The sequence below is a fragment of the Phoca vitulina genome, unplaced genomic scaffold (genome assembly GCF_004348235.1).
Source record: "Phoca vitulina isolate PV1807 unplaced genomic scaffold, GSC_HSeal_1.0 scaffold7, whole genome shotgun sequence".
NCBI classification, from domain to species: Eukaryota; Metazoa; Chordata; class Mammalia; order Carnivora; family Phocidae; genus Phoca; species Phoca vitulina.
Genome location: NW_022589710.1, coordinates 21126258 through 21150548, shown reverse-complemented (window position 1 = coordinate 21150548; position 24291 = coordinate 21126258). Strand labels below are relative to the sequence as shown.

At 36.1% G+C, this 24291-nt stretch overlaps 1 protein-coding gene across 2 annotated transcripts; it reads left to right on the top strand.

The window, feature by feature from the left end:
* Window positions 1-14498: 14498 nt before the first annotated feature.
* RPL10L (ribosomal protein L10 like) lies at window positions 14499-15315 on the top strand. 2 transcript variants are annotated; one of them, XM_032404579.1, is made up of 2 exons: window positions 14499-14607; window positions 14689-15315. In XM_032404579.1, the coding sequence occupies exons 1-2, from the start codon at window positions 14499-14501 to the stop codon at window positions 15141-15143; spliced, it is 564 nt and encodes a 187-aa protein (XP_032260470.1). In that variant the 3' UTR covers window positions 15144-15315. The 2 variants fall into 2 exon arrangements, with proteins under 2 accessions (XP_032260470.1, XP_032260469.1); XM_032404578.1 differs by having other exon boundaries at window positions 14499-15315.
* Window positions 15316-24291: the final 8976 nt, after the last annotated feature.

The window sequence follows — 24291 nt, the reverse complement described above, 5'->3', positions numbered from 1 at the left end:
AGCAGGCTTCCCGCTGAGCAGGGAGCCTGATGCGGGCCTCGATCCCAGGACCCTGGGATCATGACCGGAGCCGAAGGCAGATGCTTAACGACTGAGCCACCCAGGTGCCCCCACATTTTATTATTTTAAAAGTACTCAAAGAAAACAGAGACACTACCATTTATTCCTAGGAAAAAATTAATCCTGAACAAAATATGCATCATGTAGAGTTCTTCAAAATACTAAATTTTTGCTAAATATATGTATTTTATTTGTATTAAATATGTCAAAGCAGAAAGGGGAGGAAAAGTATCTAGGCCAACTCCTACTGTGATGTGCTATTCATGACGATTCTCTGTACATCTTTAAATTGCTTTAAAACCTGAACAAAAGCAATTGTTAGAATTGTTCCAATGTACGTTTATACTCATTTCCACTATATGCTAACATTTGGTTTAGGTCATTTAAAGATTTTTTTCAGGGCACATTATAATAGTTAAATCTATGTATAAAATTAGCCAGAATATGCTTATCAGTGTGGGTATATATACATATATGACATATTGTCTCCTATTCTATAGTCTTTTCGCTTTCATGAAGATGTCCTTTGAAACACAATTTTTTTTTTTTAAATTGATGGAGACTACTTTATCTACTTTTCCCTTTATTGCTTGTGCTTTTGGTATTGTATAAAAGAAACCATGAAGTTTTAGTCCTATGTTTGCTTCTAAGAATGTTGGATTTTCAATTCTTATATTTAGGTCCATAATCTATTTTAATTTTTTATGCGGGTTGAGGTAGGGCTCCAACTTTATTCTTTCACATGTGTATAGCTATTGTCCCAGCACCATTTGCTGAAAAGTCTGTTCTTTCCTCCCATTGAATTTTCTTGACACTTCATCAACAACCAGTCATCCATAAATAAAAGGGCTTATTTTGGTGGAAAAATGGTGGTAGGTAGGGCTTGAGACTGTTGATATAATAATCCTAAAGGGCCTATCAAGGCTTTTGGTTGATACCTAACAAAAAGTGAGAAAAAGTGCTTTTGGGAGTTAGAGTCCATTGTTATGACCTGGCAGAAAGTTCAGCAACATTGTTGCCTGTGGTAACATAGAAAATGTACTTAATGAACTGGAGATCCAGCTAAAAGGGATTTCCAGGCAAAGTGTTGAAAGTGCCACTTGGCTCCTTCTATTTGACAATAATAAATTAATTAAGAAGGAAAGAGATTATTTGGTGAACAAATGGTTAGATATAAAGAACCTGAAATTTGCTGGTTTTGAAATAAAACTGTTTCTCATTCCCAGAATCTCCAGATGGCAAACAATTTTCAAATTCAGAAATAGCTTTCTGGCAGGACACCTGGGTGGCTTAGTCACTTAAACATCGGACTCCTGGTCTCAGGTCGGGTCTTGATCTCAGGGTCATGGGTTCAGGCTGTGCATTAAAACAACAACAACAACAACAACAACAAAACCCTAGCTTCCTGGCAAAGATCAAATCCAGGACACTGTCAGGAAAACATATTCTATAGACAAAGCCAAGAGAGTGTGACTGTTAAATTCTTTGTTAAGACCTGAGAAAGACTTAAAATGGTGCGTCAGACTTTTCTAAAAGACAAAATGCCTTCTAAGGATTTTAAGGGTGTTCATTGCAGATCCTCTCAAACCAGGGCTTCTAAGCATCTTAAGACTGTTGCCCTACACAGCCTTTCAGGGAGTCCAAGGTAGATTAGGGCTTATCTCAAAGAAATTTGTGAATGGGGTTTTCACCAGTGATATAACCACCAATACAATTCACAGAACCCTACAAAGTATTTAAGGGAATTGTATCACTGGAAACACTATCACATTGGACTAAAGGAGACAGACATGGCACCAAAAGAAAATAGGCCTTTTAGATACCTGAACTTCAATGGACATGAAGCATATTTAGTATAATACTCAGCTACAAGCACAAGACTCTTTTGGTGGGAAATGAAACAATATTCTGAAGGCAGATACTAAGATCTCAGAGGGTGCAGCCAAGACTTGCACAAAATTATTATCAAGCAGTAGGGCCGAGCCATAATCAAAGAACTGGCAACATGTGCTTGAATGCTTTTCAGACTTTCTGTGGACCACTGGTGTCCCATTTTCATGCTTACTGAATGCCAATGTATTTTGGATATTTGGGGGACAGGTTACTTCTTAGTTCATGAATCTTCAGATGGAGAGGAAGAAAATCATCTAAGCTTGGACTTGATTCAGATTATAAAAATCTGGACCTCAAATCTGAAACTAATGGCACCAGAGATGCAAATTTAGGGAACTGCAGTGCTGCTAACCTTTGCTTACAGGACAATGTAAACTATTTGTGGCCAGAAGGAAGATTATTATGGATTTAAAATATGTCTACCAAATTTTGACACTTTCTATCATGAAAAGGAGTCTAATTCCTCCTCCCTTGAATATGAGCTGGCATTGGTGACTTACTTCTGATGAAAAGCATGCAACAGAATTGGTACATAATTTCTGAGATTTGGTGATAGAGTTTTCTATCTGGATTTCTCTCTTAGGATGTGTGCTCTAGGAACCCAGTTACCATGCAGTGATGCAGTCCAGGCCACATGGACGGGCATGTGTCATTGTCTGGCCAGTACATCAGCTGAAATCCTGCCTGAAACATTGATCATCAAACATGGAAGTGATGTAGCCTTCAAGATGGTTTTGGTCACAGCAACCATCCCACTGCAATGTCATGAACAGGCCTCAAGAAAAAACTAACTTGATGAGACCAGTCAATACTGAGAACCATGACATATAAATAAATGACTTTTTAAATTTAACATCATTAAATTTGGGGTGGTTTTGGATGCATTAATGGATAACCAGGACTCCTTCAATACTATTTTTGTATGGAATCTTTGCACAACACATATTCTCCCCCCCTCCCATCACACATACATGTAGTGTGTGTGCGTGCATGTGGACGCATGTGTGTGCATGTCCATACAGACACAGACACATACACTTATTGACTTATTTATTTTAATCTTACAAAAGTTTAAATCTTTTATGAAGTCACAAGTTTTCCTTTACCGTTTCTGCTTTTTGTGTTCTGCAAGTCTTTATCACGTCAAGACTGTAAATAAAGTCATGTGTCTTTTCTTCTAGTATTTTATTTTATTCTAATGTTTAAGTCATTGATCCATCTGGAATCTATTTTGTTATAAGACATTTGGTAAGGATCCATATTTTTTAAGATGACAAGCCAACATTTACTGAACAGTTTTATTCCTTCAAGTAATCAGAATGTAAACCATGAATTTAGAGGCACCTGTATGGTCCCATGCACTAGAATATTCTTCCCAATTCTTTGTTGCTTCAAATTGTATTATTATCACCCAATTCTTTTCTTTTAGGGCTTTGCTCTTGGAAACCTGTGAGAGAAAAATTTGAAGTTGGAAGCTTTTATCTACATTTTAGTGTGAATAAAGGATCTGAGCACAGTTATGGCATAAATACTGTTAGAAAACTTTGAAGCCTTGGGACTGTACAAAGTAAATGTGAGAGGAAAATCACTTAGGGGGTAAAAGTGAAAACAGGTATTAAGAAACAGAAAGTAGGGCGCCTGGGTGGCTCAGTTGGTTAAACTACTGCCTTCGGCTCAGGTCATGATCCTGGAGTCCCTGGATTGAGTCCCGCATCGGGCTCCCTGCTCGGCAGGGAGTCTGCTTCTCCCTCTGACCCTCCCCCCCTCTCATGTGCTCTCTCTCATTCTCTCTCTCTCAAATAAATAAATAAAATCTTTAAAAAAAAAAAAAAAAGAAACAGAAAGTAGTACTGGGACGCCTGGGTGGCTCAGTCGTTAAGCGTCTGCCTTCGGCTCAGGTCATGGTCCCAGTATGAGGCCATACATTGTTTTTATACAATTTGCTGTCTCTTTTGCACTTCTACTTCCTGTCTTTCACACTTTCCCTGAGGTCAGACAGCATTGCAGTGGCCTTGGCAATATGGGGATCTGGCTAAAAGAAAGCTTTGGAGAAGGCATTTAATATGGGCTTAGTAGGGTATATTTATATGGTTTGTGGTTACATGATATGAGGATAAGTTATTGCTAGTTGTTCTGGTGTTGAAATTGCTTCCAAGCGTATACTGCCGACCCCCTGTGAGTACTCACCCAGCACTGTGATACAACGATATATGGTCAAAGAGGTAAGTGCTTATTTAAATAATTGAGAGAAGATGAAATATACCATTTTTAATTGCAATTTGGAAAGACATTTTGGGCATTTCACTTAGAACAAGTGAAAAACACTATTTGGCAATACTCTCAAATTTACTTATTAAATAACTGAGGAAAATTAGTGGATGGATAGATAACAAAACAAATGCAATAATGATAAATAATAGCAATAAAAATATTCTGTAATCAAGAACTAAATTACTGCCAAAACAATTTTCAGATCACATCAATAAGCAAAAATTTTAATTGAAGTTATAAATAGCCCTTTGCATTGTTTTTACAATGCAATTAAAGGAGAATAATGAATTGTTTGAGCCCATTAGAAAAACATTTAAATTTCAGGCTGACCTGACATGAAACGCTAAACCAATGAAGGAAACATGTAACTTTGGAGACGGTATTAACAGTGGTGTGTTAATACATGTTTAATAACTGGTTCTTCAGAAAAAAAAGTAAACAAAAGCCCCAATTTCTGGTTTTGCCAAGGGTATAAATACTCCCACCATGGCCATTTTAATCTACCAGTATCATGTCACTGAACTCAAAGTTAGGAAGAGATGCACACAATCAGCTCTTACGAGTACAACTTAGATGAGTGGTTTCCAGCCCTCTCATCACTGTACTACAAGGAGTGTATCAACTGTAATCTGGTTCTCAAGTGTTGTTTGTTAATATTTGAGAGTAGTCATTGCCCAGAAAAAGTTGAACTTCCTTGAAATATTAGAGTTCATATGTGGAAAGAGAAAAGGGTTTTCTCAATTTGACAACAATCCTAAAGATATGCATGGCATTAATAATATTCAGTTGTGAGACGGAGAGAAACTTCATATGTTATTAGTACAAGTTTCGACAATCTTATGGGAGGAAAAACTGACTTGAGTATCTAATGTTCATAAAAATATTAAAAATAATAGCCAGTGGGGAGGAGATCAAAGAATATATAGCCAGAAAATATAAGAAAGATTTTAAAAGTAGGTCAGGCAGTTAATGAAAATATATTATTTTTAAAACTTTGTTCTGTAAGTTTTGTTTAATAGCTACTTATAATTTACAATTTATTATTTTCTCATTCTAAGTAAATATTTGCTCTGTATTTAATTTAGTATGGATAATTTGCATTCTTTTTCGTAAAGAGGGCCCTCAAAATTGTCTTGATTTCAGACCCACAGACCCTGGGTGTGCCATACAATTGATTCATAATTCATCTTAGAGCCAGCTTCACTTTCAGATGTTTAAGTGATAGCCTGTACAGTTGTGCTGACCTCCGATCATAAATTTTGAAGGAGAAAAATTTTTGTGCTCACAAATGAGTTTTCTTCAGGATCCACCACTTACCAAATTTTATTTTTGGGTGAGTCATGTAATGTTTCCGAGTATTACTTTTTCATTTTGAAAATCAGGTTAACTTGTTTTTTTGTTTTTTTTTAAATTTAATTTTATTATGTCATGTTAATCCCCATACATTACATCATTAGTTTTTGATGTAGTGTTCCATGATTCATTGTTTGTGCATAACACCCAGTGCTCCATGCAGAACGTGCCCTATTTAATACCCATCACCAGGCTAACCCATCCCCCCACCCCCTTCCCCTCTAGAACCCTCAGTTTGTTTTTGAGTCCATAGTCTCTCATGGTTCGTCTCCCCCTCCGATTTCCCCCCCTTCATTCTTCCCTTCCTGCTATCTTCTTCTTCTTCTTCTTTTTTTTTTTTTTTTTAATTTTTATTTTTTATTTTTTTTCAGAGGTACAGGTCTGTGATTCAACAGTCTTACACAATTCACAGCACTCACCATAGCACATACCCTCCCCAATGTCCATCACCCAGCCACCCCATCCCTCCCACCCCCCACCACTCCAGGAACCTTCAGTTTGTTTCCTGAGATTAAGAATTCCTCATATCAGTGAGGTCATATGATACATGTCTTTCTCTGATTGACTTACTTCGCTTAGCATAATACCCTCTAGTTCCATCCACGTCGTTGCAAATGGCAAGATGAACATATTATGAGCAACTATATGCCAGCAAATTAGATAATCTGGAAGAAATGGATGCATTCCTAGAGATGTATAAACTACCAAAACTGAACCAGGAAGAAATAGAAGACCTGAACAGACCTATAACCACTAAGGAAATTGAAGCAGTCATCAAAAATCTCCCAACAAACAAGAGCCCAGGGCCAGATGGCTTCCCAGGGGAATTCTACCAACCATTTAAAGAAGAATTAATACCTATTCTTCTGAAACTGTTCCAAAAAATAGAAATGGTTTTTCTATTTTTTTTTTTATGAGGCCAGCATTACCTTGATCCCAAAATCAGACAAAGACCCCCTCAAAAAGGAGAATTACAGACCAATATCCCTGATGAACATGGATGCAAAAATTCTCACCAAAATGCTAGGTCAACTTCTTTTTGTATGCCTTTTAAGACAATTATTTTGGAGAATTGAGTTAAGTGATGTACGGGAAAATATTTTTATAGATTAATGAGATACATGTCATCCCTAAACATAGCTTTACTCTTATTTTATATACACAAGATATGTTGTGGTATTATGGTGAACTTCCACACAGTGATCCTCAAAACTTACTAAATTTTCCAGAAACAACTTGGTAATATCATTTAATTATGTTAGAATGATGTCAAATGAATTTGTTAAGACACACTTTTTTTTAAATTAAAATTCATGCAAAAATAATCTACTTCAAAGGTATAGGTAGCTTTCAATTAAGATGATGAGGAAAGTAAAGCTTTAGTATACACTCTGCTCCTGAATTCCTTTAGATTGTCTTTAGAACTATTTTAAAATAGTATTTTATGCAATCCCAAGGAGAAATAAAAAACAATTATCTTCTAGATTTAGTCAGAATTTTACAAACCCTCCTACTGTCCAATAGAGAATTAAGAATTCTTATTTCTTTGAAATCAAGACTGACCAAAAATTGGCAGGTCGTGGGTTTATTTGGCTGATTTTAATTCATGTTGCTACATGCATCATAATTTTTTTAATACTGGTCACTGGCACTCTTTGTGGCTAATCCACATTTTGCTGCTTGAGTGACTGATGAGAAGCCTCATTATAAAATATTACTTTGTCAAAGAAGCCAGCCTTTATTTATGACCAGTTAGCTCCTGGATGTTGACCTTCAGTTAAACCAATAAATAAATTGAAGCTACTTTTGCTAGAGCTCTATAGTAGTAGTTCATGAATATATAAACAGAATAATAAAATAGATAACCAAGAAGTCATATATCTGTCCATATATGGATCTATAACTTAGCATATGATAAAAATGTATTTTGCCATTATTAAAATAATATGAAGTACATTTATTCTTACAGAAAATGCCTAAAAGTAATATAAAAATCAGGACATAAGAATGGTACATATAAAATTATTGTGAGAAAACATGTCCAAATCTTTAATAGTCTTTATCTCTATATTTTTGTCATGCATATATGCTAATTCTTCAATAAATATGCATTATATTTTTAAGCAGAAAAAAATGACTTTTTGAGACAATCTTTATTTCTTCTTGTTAGCCTTTTATATATTTCAACTCTACTAGGCACTATAAACTAGATTTCCATTCTCCTTTATGTTGCAGTGCCCCCACCATTTATAAATGGTTTATTAGGTCTGTGGGGGTGAAGGATGGAAATTACAGAGTTTGAAATAACCTTGAAGTTAGAAGGCACAGTCCCGAAGATTTTCCTCATTTCTGACATCGACTACAAGTTTGGGGGATTCCCCAAACGAACTTCAGGTTTGATAATTCACTGTAAGGACTCACAGAACTCACTGAAGGCAATTATTCTCATGGTTATGGTTTACTACAGGGAAGGAAGACAGATTAGAAATCAGCCGAGGAATGAAGTACAATGGGTAGAGTCTGGGGGACTTACCGGACCAAGGAGCTTCCTTATCCTCTCCCTACTGAGTTAGGATACATTACTCTTCTAGCATTAATTTGTGACAATAGGCATTGAAACCAACCAGGAAAACCTGTCCAAGCCCCAGTGTTCAGAGTTTTTACTGAGGATCCACTATGTAGTCATGATTGATTGATTGTGCACATGATAATTGAAAGTCTCCAGATCAACTAGTAACACTGACCCAAAGACCTACTTCATATTGGTGGGCTTTCTGGCACTGTCAGCCCTCAGCCTCAATTACACTGTTAGACTATCTAGTATCACCAAATTCCCTAGGCAAACAGAAAACCCTAGAAAGTACTTTCCAGAAGCTTTGGGCAAAGCCAAATTCTTTACACAGGGACTAAGCTGATCAATAATGTAGTGGTTTACCATGTATTCTAAATAGTATGGCATTTTATTTCTGATCTGGTCCTCCATATCTGCTGATGGAGAGGAAGACCAAAACGCGAATGGATTAAAATGTTTGACATGTGAGACAGAACTTTTAAGAAAGCCTTCCAAAGTCAGTGCTTTGTCAATTAGAATACTTATTTCATAATTAAAGAACTCTTATATCTAATTCCTAAGATTGTTCGCTTTTATTAAGAAAAAATTATTCAGTGGATAAAGAGATTGTCTATTAAACATACAAGATTCATTTAACCTAAAATACAATTGGGTGTTTTGTTACAAATGATTAAATAATATCAACATTTAACTAAATATTTGCTCATGTATGTCTGTAAACCTAGCAAACAAGATAAACTTCATATTATTGTCAAACAACTAGGGCAGCAGGGGAAAAAATAACATTGCTCCCAACATTATCCTTTTTAAATAAATGGACAGGTACTTAAATCTAAAGCACAGGAAGCCCATGCACTCAATATGTGGGAACACAAACCTCACACATAGCACCCCAAACCAAGATCAGAATTGTCAGATTGGACTAAGTCCTTTTAAGAGAGAAAGACTTTTAAATACATATGTAGATTCTTTGTATTGAGTCATCTTTAGTATAGCATTTTTATTATTATGCTTTATTATGGCATTTTCATTATTTTGATTATAAATTATATCTTTGGTATAGCATTACTTAAATATTTATTAAAAAACTACACATCAATTATTTACTATATAAATCTGATTAATGCAGCTTATGAATTTTGTATAAGTATGAAACTTAAACAAGTAAACAAGTAAAAATTTACAAACTAAAATCAATCAAATTCTAATGCACATACTTATGTGTTACTTCTCTCTGATTTCATCCTCACCTATTTTTTCCAATTTTCTGGAACAATATAAAAAAATCACTCATTTGGGGGCAACTTGTGCTGTACTACCAAAGCATGAAGGTAAGTGTACATACTCAGTTCCTATATCCAAAATAAAAAAAAAAAAAGATTCCCCAAAAGAGAAAAATCAAAATGAAATATCAGCCAAAAAAGAAAATGCATTAGACACTTGGGACTAAACAGTTAAAATCATCTGACTATACTTCTATTCACAAAATGTGCATTTGTCAAATACATAAGAGGACCATTGTGAAACAGGTGCATGAGAGACGGGCAGCATGACCGCCCATTAGCCATGACAATAGACACAATCAGCTGACTTTGAAGAAAAGCCAGCCATAACCATGACTCTTACATTCACTACGCAACTCTAGGAAAATATCAAGTTGCTCATTTAGGCTATCAAACATTTTGAGATTACAGTTCCCAGTGTGAAGTTACTAAGAAACACAGATGAAAATGACTGTTCATCATCAATGGAAACCTCACACTTCATTGAGAGCCCAAGCGGGAACATAATCTCTTAATCACAATACACCGTCAAACACCAAGTGATGAGACACTATGTAATGACTCAGTGATCAACAATGCAGACGGTTCCAGCAGCAGGAGAGGACATCCAAGGTGCCTATCAGTATTAGTATATTAGTATTAGTATAGTAGACTCCAATGCATAATCTTCTTTGAGAACAAAGTCCACGTTTCGCTCTTTGTGAAATGGTTGTATTGGGATGTTAAAGAAGGAAAGAAAGTGCTGCATTGAACTGATACATAGGACTATTCTTTTCCAGTCTTTGCATGAAGGCAGAAGAAATGTGATTGTCTAGTGTTAATTCCAAGTACATAAAGTCTACCTTGATGCATACCTGATCAACAAGTACAGGTGTGTATTGTTTTATTGTGCCTCATTGTATTGTGCTTCACAGATATTACATTTTTTAAAATATATTAGAGGTTTGTGGCAACCTTGTGTTGAGCAAGTTTATTGGTGCCATTTTTCCAATAGCATTGCTCACTTTGTGTCTCTGTGTCACATTTTGGCAATTCCTACGATATTGAAACCTTTTTCATTATTATTATATTTCTTATTATCTGTGACCAGTGATTATGATAGACTGAAAGCTCAGATGATGGTTAGCATTTTCTAGCAATATTATTAAATTAAGGTGTGTATTTTTTTAGACATAATGCCATTGTACATTTAATAGTATAGTTCACACATAGTACATTATACTATAGTATAGTGTAAACATAACATATATGAAATGGGAAGCCAAAAAATTAACTTGACTCACTTTATTACAATATTCACTTTTCACTTTATGGCAGTCGTCTGGAACTGATCTCCCAATATCTCTGAGGTACGCCTGTACAGAATATTGCAGACCTCTTACATAGGAGTTGTAGAATAGGAAAAAGAAACCATGGAGGAAAGAATTCTTCACAGTCAAAGCTGAATCATCAAGTCTAAACATGTTTACCTGCCTCATTTCTAAGGATTCCTAGAAAATGATCTCTCTGACACATCCCCAAATTTACTTTCCCAGATTATGCATTATTAGCTTTAGCCAAGTTTGTTATTTCTATTTTTTCCTGGGTATGCAGAGCTAAATGGTGGCATGCTGGAGCCAGCTAATATTGGCTGACAAAAGTTGATTGTGTGCATCTGTCCACATCTACATCTTCATTGATAAGACATTTGTGACTGAAATTGATGATGGAGTATTTACACCACAGAGGTCAGTTAACACTGGAAGTTGTGGTTTTATTCTCCCTACCCCTGCTCCCCAATAAGCAGGCTGTTAAATACTTACCAACACACCACTGTACCTCAGTAGTGTTGTGTATTCATTCCAACATTTATTATTACGGGTCACATGATTTGCCAAAAACAGGTGACAAACAGTGAGCCATATAGACATGCTCCTTGTTTCCACAGCTCTTAACAGTCTTATGTAATTGACATGCCCCTTTCTTGTCTTATTCTTTACCTTCACCTATATATGTCTTACTCATTCTTTAAGCCATCTCTATTTTATATGACTCCAGTGTCTCCTTTTCCTAAATGTTTATTGCACTTATGAAAGTAATAAATTTAGCAAGTAAAAAAAATCAGATTTTCCATGTATCATCTTCTTGACTATATTTCAGGCTACTTCAAAGCAGACAAGTTTTATACTTTTTTGCAAGGTTTTCTTAGCATGATGCACATTGTGGGTGTCAAGAGCCAGAAGATAGGGGACATTCAAATTTTTGGAATTGATGGAGGGTAATGCTTTTAACATTTAAATAGAATAGTGTGGCTCATCCATTTTCTGCAGGGTTGCCTCTAATACTTACAAGGCTAGGGAAAGAAGTATAAATGAAGAATCCCAGTCTGGCTCTCACCTTCTCTTCCTGCCCCCTGACTTTGTCCTGCAACTGTAAGGGGCCCCATGCATAAACGTAATAGGGTGACCAACCTTTCCATTTTGCCTGGGACTAAGGTGTTTTGGAGGATACAGGACTTCAATGCTAAAATTGGTACAATTCCAGCAAACCATGATTGGTCACCTTTAGGATTAAGGAAAAAGGATTACGCAAACAAGCCCAGATAACACAACATCTGTTGGTCAGCAAATTCTAGGGGTTTCAAAACACAAAGCAGGACTTAGACAAGTGTCACTGACAGAGATGGTAATTGAACTCTGTTTGGCTATATTCCTTTTACCTCACAGACTCCTTTCCCCCAGGATGATGATAGATTCTAGGCATGTAGTAGTAGAAACAGATGCAAACATGTTTATAATGTTAAAGATATTAAAAGCATGTTCACGCTATCCTCATTTCTTTTCTTCAGTCTTGCAAAGCCTTTCTTCCTGACCTCCCTGCATCCATCTTTTGCCCCTTCCAGTCCATTGACTATATTATATACAACAAGAATGATATTGACCATATTATATACAATAAGAGTGATAAAAAAGATAAAAAAAGATTTAAAAAAGAGTGATAAAAAAGATTTAAAAAGAGTGATATTAACCATATTATATACAACAAGAGTGATAAAACCTGTGTAAAGCTCTTCAACGGTCTTAAACCAAAGAGAAGAATCCCTAATTTGGTAAATTGGGCCCTGCATGACACACAAGGCCCCCCTCATACACATACTATATTCATATTATGCCACTAACCTCCTCACTCATAGTCATACTGACCTTACTTTAGTTCCTGAAATGGTTCAGGTTCTTGCCTGCTTCCGAGCCTCTGCATATGCCAAGCCCCGCGTCCATAGTCACTATATGAAATCTCTTTCTTGATAAAGTTGTCCCTGTCTGTTCCTCAGGCTAGCTCAGGGCTTCATCCCAGGCTCTCAGGGCTCTGTTTTTCCTTTTTGGCACATTTTGTACTTAGTAATATGATGATATATTATTTGAGTAGCATTCAAGTCCTTTCCTACACCTGTAAGCTCAGTGAGGGCAATATAACCTTCCTTGCTGCTTTCTCTCCGTATTCAGGCTTACACAGTAAATAAGACCTATTTGAGAAAAATCGGAATGTAGAAATAAAGGAAGAAAGGAGACATAAGCAAGCTTTAATATAATATGGAAAAGTTCTCTAAATTGGGAGTTTTAATATTTCTATCCTGATATGGATATTTTGTAAACCCCACTCACTTTAAGGATAGGAGTTATTTTGTCAGAACTTGTTTCCCTTTTTATTTTATTTATTTATTTTTTAAGTGGGCCTCACGCTGGGTGTGGAGCCCTGCACAGGGCTTGAACTAACAACTCTGAGATCAAGACCCAAGCTGAAATCAAGAGTTGGATGCTTAACTGACTGAGCCACACAGGCGCCCCTATTTGTGTCCCTTTTAACGAGAAAGCATGAGTGGAGTATATTCACATTGGAAGGACTTTGCTCCATGTCATGGATTTGTGAAACAGCACTAAGGAATCAAAACAGAACTACAAAAATTCAAGTAGGGATTATAGAATATTCGCAAATTCTCTTTCTCTCTTTCATTTTCCTCCTTCCCACATTCTGATCCCAATCATAATACTTTTTTTTTTTTAAGATTTTATTTATTTATTTGACATAGAGAGAGATAGTGAGAGAGAGAGAGATCACAAGCAGGGGGAGCGGCAGGCAGAGGGAGAAGCAGGCTCCCTGCAGAGCAAGGAGCCCAATGCGGGACTTGATCCCAGGACTCTGGAATCATGACCTGAGCTGAAGGCAGTGGTTAACCAACTGAGCCACCCAGGCGCCCCAATCACAATACTTTTATAAAAACTCGTATCAGAAGGAAAAAAAAAGTATTAAACTCATTCTCAGGTGTAAAGATTAATAAAGCATAAATAGTTATTCTTCTATAGTTTCCAGCAGCTGTAACACTTGAAAATGCAAATAGCCTTAAGTTGAAAAATTCAGTTGGTATTTCAATTTTGTGGATGCCTTTTTGATAATAAGATCGTTCCATATGGCCAAATAAAACTGCCAAAGTTTCATGTTTCTAAAGCAATTATCAAGCAATATATGCAATAGATATGTTTCCACTCTCATCTCTTTTTGAACCTTATCAGACAGCCTATGCCAAGAAACCACTTTACCTAGAGAAGGAAACCACACACTCTTTGAGAAATAGCAATAGATCTATAAATGCTGGTGGGAAATAAGACTTCTGGAAAATTGATTATTTAGACAAACCAGACACAAACTATATTGCATAGCTGGAGACACCTTCCTTATTTACCGAAAATATGTCTTTTGTACTTAAGACAAAGCCTAGGGCAAAAGACCGATGCCCAAGAGAGACAGCGGGAAGACAAGTGTTTCTCTGGCTATTGTGGCAAAGCCCAATTCGTTACCGGGTAACCCATAGGCGAACATACCTAGCCACTATCTGCTCTGCGCATGTGCCAGCAGAGGCATAGAGTGTTGCTGTATCTACGGCGGGGATGTCCTGAAAGAGTGTCTTCATGTCGTCATCAGGACTCTATGGTTCCAAACAGGAAGATGGGCAGCGTATATAAGGCGCATGCGCAGGCGCAGGAGAGCGCGCCTCTTTCTCTTCGACGCCCGCGGACGTTCTCGGTGTTGCTATGGGCCGCAGACCAGCTCGCTGTTACCGGTATTGTAAGAACAAGCCGTACCCAAAGTCCCGTTTTTGCCGAGGTGTCCCTGATGCCAAGATCCGCATCTTTGACCTGGGTCGGAAGAAGGCCAAAGTGGATGAGTTCCCACTCTGTGGCCACATGGTGTCTGATGAATATGAGCAGCTCTCCTCTGAAGCCCTGGAGGCCGCTCGAATTTGTGCCAACAAGTACATGGTGAAAAGTTGTGGCAAGGATGGCTTTCACATTCGAGTGCGGCTTCATCCCTTCCATGTCATCCGCATCAACAAGATGCTGTCCTGTGCTGGGGCTGACAGGCTCCAGACAGGGATGCGAGGTGCCTTTGGAAAGCCCCAGGGCACAGTGGCCAGAGTCCACATTGGCCAAGTCATCATGTCCATCCGCACCAAGCTTCAGAATAAGGAACATGTGACTGAAGCCTTACGCAGGGCCAAGTTCAAGTTCCCTGGGCGCCAGAAGATCCATATCTCCAAGAAGTGGGGCTTTACCAAGTTTAATGCTAATGAATTTGAAGACAAAGTGAACAAGAAGCGCCTCATCCCTGACGGCTGTGGAGTCAAATACGTTCCCAACCGCGGGCCTCTGGACAAGTGGCGAGCTCTGCATTCCTGAGGTCTTTGAGAGCATTGACTCCTTGGACCGTGCTGGTCTGACATGCTCACCAATAAATTTTATTTACTGACAAAAAAATAAATATTTTTTAATATTTTACATAGTTTTAAAATGTTTATGCAATTTTTAGAATATAGAGTACAAGAGAAGTAGTTTTTGTATTAAAGCAGAATTTTAATGGCAAATGATACTTTCCTTCAAGTGTGAATGAAACAATCCATATGTGATTTATCGAGAAAGTTACTGCAGTTCTAATCCAAACATGTTTAACTTGGGACAGTAGGGAAATATGTTGTCAAAAGGAAATATGTTGTCAAAAGTTGTTTGTTTGTAAATTATGCAGCTATCCTTACCTTGAATTAAAGAAAAATAGCTAGAAAAAATCTAAGATTTGTAGAGAAAAGATTTTTGTTGTTTATGGAAAATAAACAATAGGGAATGAAAATAATGATGGGCGTTAGGGATATTTCAATTACAATCTCTGAAAACTAAAAAATCCATTCTTAAACTTGTTGCTTATGTTTTCCTTATAAATTTCTGCACATTGATTTTAGAATTTCCTATCACCTCCAATTATCAACCTTTGGACAGTTCCTTATGACTGCAAAAGGTTTCCTCAGACAAGCCTTACATTATCTCACACTCAGGAGACCACAGTCCAATCTTTTCTTCATCACAGAAAGGTCATAGGTTGACAACAGAGTTCACATTGCTTGTATCTGAATCTCCGCAGAACCAACAGAAAAGAGAAAATGACACCAAATCAACTATCTGCTCTAAAAGGACCCTAGAGAGAGTTTACAATCTGTAGGTGCTTGCCCTACTTAGAGTTACATTGATCATACAGGTGTTTTGTTTGTCTCATATTGCTTTGGAAACTACATAAGCTAAAATTTCTGGGTGTGTATTACATTTTAAAATTCTGGTTCTTTAAATTATTTAGTCTTCTGAATCTCAATCTTGCCAACAGTGCTCTCATTTCTTTTTTTTTATTATTATTTTTTAAAGATTTTACTTATTTGACAGAGAGAGAGAGAGCACAAGTAGGCAGAGCAGCAGGCAGAGGGAGAGGGAGAAGCAGACTCCCCGCTGAGCAGGGAGCCCGACGCGGGGCTCGATCCCAGGACCCTGAGCTGAAGGCAGCTGCTTAACCAAGTGAACCACCCAGGCGCCCTGCCCTCATTTCTTTAAAACTAACCATTTTCAGGTCAATATATTGAATGAAAGCAACAAAAGGAGTACTAAATAGTGTAGAGACATACACTTATTAAATTATTTCCATTTACTTAAATTCTTTTGTCCATCCTAAAAGTTTGCATCTGACAGTATTTTTTTCAGGCTCCTACTGTAAGAAATGTCCTACTTGTATATTTTCAAGCAAGGTTGCTGTATTAAGCTATAATATTTTTATATTATATATAAATGAGAAAGATAAATACTAAATAATACAAATATATAGAAAGGGTTCTATTGCTTAAGAAGCACTTTCCTTTTTGTGTTTTATTTGATGCTTTAAAACTCTTGAAGTTTTCTAGGAAATTAAGTCCCGTGCAATTCATAAATGAGGGCAGACATGAGCCAGATCTTCTGACTCCTGTCCACTCTTGTTTACTTTCTGCCATACTGTCTTTTAAAACCAAAAACTCAAGCTCAAATGAAAATCCGAAGCACAACAAACAGTTCCTTAGTTACAGTGTTAATATAATGCAGTTTTGAAAATATTTTCCATCTTCATTATTCACCCTTCTCTTTGATCTCAAACTTCTCAAACATCTTGACCTTCAAACTTGGAACTCTGTACTCACTCACTAAATATAAGTAGGCAGCTAAGGATAAGCCCATGAATGTCCTTGTCTGGTAGAGACTGGTAACTGTGATTGTTTATGCATATAGGTATGTCAGTGAAAAGAAAATGAAAGATTCAAAATTATTACATTAAAAACTGGTAGGTGTATTTAAGGTTTTACTATTTGATTTTTCTGACAGTTTTCTATTATAAGCTATTATATAAATTTCATTTCCTTTAATGTTGATAGAAGGACTTCACTTTTTTTTAAAACAAAAATCCTATTATATTTTCTAAGCCATGATGTTTTTTCAGCATTTTTCTGTTTTCTGGTCATTTTAGTTATTAACAAATTGATAAGAAGACAGTTGAGCTGAAGGATAATTTGATTATATTTTTTGCCGAGCTTGTCATTATTTCTAAATTTCTATTCAAAATGGAAAATTTAATTTGGGAACATATTATGTATTCATATATTCATGCACTACTGCAATGAAACAGAACTATCTGCTCTTTAAAAAAATGCAAGTACAGTTACTAAATTCAAGTAAATATCGCCCTATAAAACTCTTTGATTTGGTTGATGGAGTCTCCAGGTTTTATGGAAAATACTGACTGAATCAGAAGACGATGAAAACTACAATTGAACCCTGCATCATTATCAATTTAGTTTTGAAAAGCACATTCCACAAGTGATCATTATACAATCCACTATTTCTCCCCCCATTCAAAATATGCAATTATACTAAGCATATTTAGCCTGAAGTCCTTAATTTTTATAAAAATATGCACTAGCTCTGGCATGAATTGACTGTCACTAACGTTGGCATGCATTTTATTTCCACTTTAGCAGCTTGGTCCTGCCTGCCTCAACAAAATTCAAGTAGGGCTTTCTGATTCTTAGAGTGTCACCACGGACCTAAGGATTAAGCTGGGAGATCATTTAGCCCCAGTCATCTCCTCTTTATGTTAATGACATGGGCTTGGGGCTTTTCTTAGAGTAGTGACTTCAGTGTTTTCATAAAAATACCTACCTTTCTTTAAAGTAAGTAATGCAGAAAATAATGAGTAAAGTCAAAGTGAATTAAATTACACCATCAATAATAATTCAAAGTGAAGTCATTGCCATGCTTAACAGTGGATAATAAGGGAAATTCTGGCATTAGGATGACTGGATTTGAACCTTCCTTTCTCCACATACTTGGACAAATTACTTAGTATCACCATTCCTTAATTTTCTTAACTGTAAAATGAGGTTAAGACACTACAGATTATAAATTTGTTTTTAGGAGTAAATGAGAAAATGAATAGGATCGTGCCTTGCACATATTAAGTATACAGAATTAATGTTAATTTATGTTAATATCTGTGTTATCACTACTCCATTTGCTCCTGCCTCACTGCTTCTCAGCTTCTGATTTTTGCTGCTTGTAGTGTTACTATTTTTTCATGATTTATAACCTTAATATTCTTGTTTTGCAACCATTATTCCCTCCAGTTGTCTAATCTGAGTTCTGTGTTTAATTGGATTCAATATTCTGATTTGAGTTTTATTTTTTATCTTTAGTTTTGTAATTTCCACTTTCGTATTATTCTAGTTGGTTGTCTATTCTTGGAGCTCCTTTTGAAAAATGTAACTGGGCTCTACCCATTATCCTTTACATATTACCCGCTAATGGAGATTTCCTTTATTTCCTTTCTCTTCCCAACAGATTAGATTTTGTATCTACCTTACCTTTTTCATTCAATACTCTTCTTTCTTCCTTCTTCTCCTTTTTCTCATTTTTTTCAAAAGAACGATTATATGGCTATCGTGCCATTATTTTCATCATGTTGATGTGTGATAACAGACTGTTCTATCAGACCTTCTATTTAATCCGAAAGATTGTAGGTAACTTTCTGTAGTCACGCTTTCACAAAGTTTTTGTTATTTTTTGTTCACTTGTCCTCTTTCTGAGTGCCATAGTTTGAGGGCCGGATTTTGCTACTAACTCTTCCATTGCTTCGGGATGAGAAGCTAGGGAAAGGAGGGAACTTGAAGGGTTAATTATAGCCTTTGATGGATGCTGGATTCTGACTCAGCTTCTGAGATCCCATTAATTATCCTGCACCCAGGCTCACTCCTCAAGGTCAGGTGTGCAGCCCACCCTTCCAGCTGTGGTGTATTTCTTATCCTTGCTCCTGCTGCTGGTCAGTGCAGAACCCTGGAAAATGGTGAGCCCAAGTGCGAGCATCTTTGATGTTGCTAGCGGTTCCACCTGTCAATGGATTTTCATACAATTTTCATACAATTTGTAATAGTTACACAAGGGAAATGTATACTTAGTACATTTATTTCTATATCAGGCTATTAGTGAGACATTTTTAAATCTCGTGTTTCTTTAGGAATGTTTCTAGGAGTTTGGAGAGTTTTGAAGAGGTGCATTTCATAAATGGTCATTAAATAAACCACTATTTCTCCCCCATCCCTCAAAATATGGAATTATACTAGAACTATTTAGCCAGAGATCTTTTAATTAAAAAAAAAAAGAAACAGCTCTGGGCTACTATTTCAGAATACATCTTCATTTTATGTCCTTTTTTTCTCCTAAATTTATGATATGCATAGAACATGACCTTTTCCTTGGTGCCTTTTGGCCGTACTTCCTTTACTATATTTTCATTTCATTAGGTGTTGGCAAGGAGATTCTTTGATCCTGCTTTACTTCAGTTTATTCACCCAGAAGTCCTCTTAATGTTATGGTAAAAATTATCTGTTTCTGAAACTTTAACTCTAAAACAATTCATGTAAAAAATATGCTTCCATATGTTTGTAACAATTTCTAGTTATCTTTTATTGGTGTGGATCTCTAATAATTATAGCTAAAATTACTATGACTATCAAAATGAAGAATTTTTAATATAAATTCTAAAAACATTAATTTTGTGTTTGTGTCCATACAGAATCTTAATAATTTTTATTATGTTATAAATAATTGATCAATTAATTCTTCATATTATATAAGTTATATAGGCTTCTCAGAGTAATTGATCAAAAGATATTTTTGTGCTCCAAATATTTAAAGGATAGGACCATGTTTATAGTAGAAATTATCATATTTTGAGAATTATACTATTCAACTCCTCAAGGGTCCTATTCATGAAATTCTGTTGTCTCAAGTTGACTGGTTACTGATAAAGAGAAATATAAAGAGGTTTTGAAGGGGCATGGCACCTTTTGGGAAATGCGGGGTTCTTAAAGGAGCAACTATTCTTTTTCCTCTCTGGGTGGGTAGAGGGAGACAGGAACAATACATCGATTTGTTAGGAAATGGTGATTTTCTTTTGCCTATATGTTATGAGTTATTGAACAACAACAACAACAAGATGATGCTGGTAGTGGGGACAGGAAGGAGATGGCAGAACTGAGATAAAGAGTGTCAGGAGTCAGCCCTCATCCCCAGTCTCTGGCATAGTAAAGATATGACTTAAATTTCCCTTGGTGTGGAGCCATTCTAGCGCTTTAAGTTTAAACAACATTGAAGAGCATTGCTTATTGGGAGGGAGCCATAGTAGCAAGAAGCTGTCTGGAGGCACTTCACCAGGAAAGAAAGAGCCATGCCTCAGCCAGATTTCCCTCCAGGGGACTGAATAGGGAGAGGAACTCCAGGACCCTCTAAAAAACTTAAAAAAGACCCCAGGAGAATCAGTATTTGGACACCAGATACATGGAGAACCAGCAGGCAGTCAGCACTACAAAGAGAACCAAGCAACAGCTGAAAGGGAACCTGTTTTCTGTGACTCAGAGTTATTTAACATAGAGAATATTGTTTATGCTCACATACTGTTTTCAATAGTATATATATCAAGGGATAAGGGAGGAAAAGAGAGGAATAAGAGCAGATGATTTCTTCTCCCTGCTCTAAGAAGCTGAAACTACTAGTCTAGGCTACACTGAAGGAACAGACAGGAGGTTTGAATAGGATAGGTGACAATTTTAATAATTAAAAGTGAGAAGTTACAGATGAGGCTTATATATCATTAAGGAAACATGCTATTAAAAAAACAACAGGGCCTCAATGGAGAACAGGTGGTAGTTTTTCTTGGAAAATAAAAATTCATATTCACGTCAATGTTTCTCCTGTCAAACCAGTTATATAACCATTTTGATGAAAAAGTTCCACAAACCATTCTAGTAAATGTCTGAATTACCAAAACTTAAAAGACATTGAAATTTCACCAAAGTAAAACCTCATCCAACATAAAGAAACTTCTATACCACTCCCCTAGTACGTAGGGCTTTGATTTATACATACAATGAACATCCAATACTCTGCAATTGCATGCTGGTGTTTGAGATAAAACTGGATTATTGATAAAAATGTAATTTTCACATGTTCTTCAAGATATTATAAAATAATTGAGGGGTGCCTGGGTGGCTCAGTGGGTTAAGCGACTGCCTTCGGCTCAGGTCATGATCCCAGAGTCCTGGGATTGAGTCCCACATCAGGCTCCCGGCTCGGTGGGGAGCCTGCTTCTCCCTCTGACCCTCTCCCCTCTCATGCTGTTTCTCTCTCTCTCTCTCAAATAAATAAATAAATAAAATCTTAAAAAAAAATAAAAATAAAAATAAAAAAATAAAATAAAATAATTGAAAGATATCAAAATGTAACAGTCTATAAAGTCCAAATCTACTTTATCTAAAAGCAAACTTGAAATTTTGGAAATTTGATTCTTACCTAGAGCTAAAAACAAATATATGTGGCAAATACCACCAATACTTACTTACTGATTTAGTGAATTTGAGGTCTATAGACACTCCAACTTCAGAAAATCATTTGAAATGACACAATAAATTTGAAGAGGCTTTTCCCCTAAGACCCAGTAATACCACTTTCAGGTATCTATGCTAGAAAACTCTGATCTTACAGAACAAGAGACATATGCAAGAGCCCTCATGTCATTGTTCATAATAACAACAACAACAAAAAAACTAATTTCCATAAAGAGGACAATGATTATATCTATTGGGGTATATTTACAATGGGAGACACTATAAAGAATGAAAATAAATAACACAACACAGATAAGTCTCAGAAATAAAATGTTGAATGAAAAAAAGAAAACAAGACTCTAAACAGTGTAATGCCTTTTTTTAAAGCTCAAAACAACCGAACTAGAGGAAATGTGTGTGTATAAAGAAATATGTGATAAATCTAGCTTTCTAAGGGAATGCTAAAGCACAAAATTAAAGGCTAGTGGTTCATGGGTGGGACATAGCGTGGCAGGGAAGGAGTAAGGATGGTCTATTGAGGGTACTCAGATTGGATTAGATTCAATAATATTAGTGTTGTTCTAATTTATATTTCCAAGAGTTCAAGGATATTTAATATTATTATCACAATTCAGAATGGACAAACCTGTGGCAGACAGACCTTAAGGTAGCCCTCTTGATTCCTACCTCCAGGAGTTTCATGTCCATGTATAACCTTTCCTTGAGTGTGGGTGGGACTTGTGACTTGTTTCTAACTAATAAAATACGGCAAAAGGGATGGAATATCACTCTGAGGACTATGTTATAAAGCAAGTCCTTGCAGCTCATTATCTTTAGTTTGTCAGGGCTAATCTTGGAACTTTCTCCTTCCATATAAATTTGATAAACAACTTATAAAATCACCACATTCAACTGCACTTTCAAAATTCCTGATATGATTTTTATTGAGTTTATATTAACTCTACAGAGTAATCTGATGAGAAATAACATCTTTATGAAAATGAGTCATCTATGACGTAAATTTCTAAATTTTTCAGGTCTCCTTTAATGTTTTCCAATATCTTTTTATAATTTTCTCCATTATTGTTTTGTACATCTTTTGTTAGATTGGCTTTTAGATGCCTTATGCTTTTTTGTTGCCATTGAAAGCATCTTATTTATTACATTTTAAGTGTACTCTTTTATTAACTCTAACTTCCTCCTGACTTGTTTGCGTATTTCACATAGACCTATCATCTGCTAATATTAATCATTTTGTCTCTTGCTTTCCAATATTTATATTTTAATACATTTCTTATTAATACTGTACTAAAATCTTCAATATGATGTGAACAGAAATAGTAGGAGCAAACAATATTCTTACACTAATCCTGAATTTAAAGGAATTGCCTCTAACTTCTCAAAGTGTAAAGATGATATTCCCTGTGTATTTAACAGATACTCTTTATGGACTAACAGAAGCTTCACCAACATTCTTTTCAGCAAAAGTTAGTTTTTTTAAATTTCTTTTCTTCTTTTTTTCTTTCACATCTAGAGGTTGAATATATTGAATGTCTTTGAGTATCTGTGTATTTTCTATAGTAGTATCTAAATGATATGTATTACAGGGCACCTGGGTGGCTCAGTTGGTTAAGTGTCCACCTTCAGCTCAGGTCATGATCTCAGGGTCCTGGGATCCAGTCTGGCATCAGGCTCCCTGCTTAGTGGGGAGTTTTCTTCTCCCTCTGCACCTCCCCCCTGCTTGTGCTCTCTCTCTCTCTTCTAAAAAAAAAAAAAATGATATGTATTACATCAGTTTTCTTGTCATAATAAGCCACCCTTGCATTCCTGGAATAAATCTAATTTGGTTGTGTAATTTTTTTATACTCCATTGAAATAAATTTGTCATTTTACTATTATTATCACATTGGTTTCAAGGATAGTCTTGTCTCATATATAGGGTTAATATGTATTGTTCTCTCTTTTCTATTTTAGAAGAGACTTATAATACTGAAATCATTTTCCTGGAAGGTTTATTAGAACTCCTTTCTAACCATTGGAGCTTGATGGTTTTTGTTTTGTGTGTGTGTGTATTGGGAGAAGATTTTAACTATTGATTTAATTTATTTAGTGATTATGGAAATATTCTGACTTTTTATATATTTTGTGGTATTTTTACTTTTATTTTTATTTTTAGCCACTTGGCTACTCTCCAGAGAGCTAAAAATACCAAGTAGCAATATGACATAGATAACAGAGGCACCAACTCTCTTGTCACAATAGAGCAAAATAATGCACTATTAGGCAGGAAGGAATGCAGAAACAAATAATTGGAAGAAAAAAATAGCTAAGGAAATACAAGTTGAAAATTTTTCAGTAACCAATAACCAAAGGAAAGACACGCTCAAATGAAAATACTCATATAAAAATCCCAAATAAGACCTCTCCATTGAGTCAGGTTTCTGAGCATGAATCATAACAGGTGGGGCTGGACCTTACCACAGTCTGCTCAGGCTGATCCTGGGCCACTCTCACTGACTTTAGAATGGGAATCTCATCATCCTAGAGCAGAGATGAAATCCAGGGCCTGCTGTTGGGCTGCTGCAACATACGGATGCCACAAATCCACC

What these genes read in the sequence shown, in the direction of transcription:
- RPL10L (XM_032404578.1), top strand. Translation starts at nt 14,499, where the DNA reads ATGGGCCGCAGACCAGCTCGCTGTTACCGGTATTGTAAGAACAAGCCG.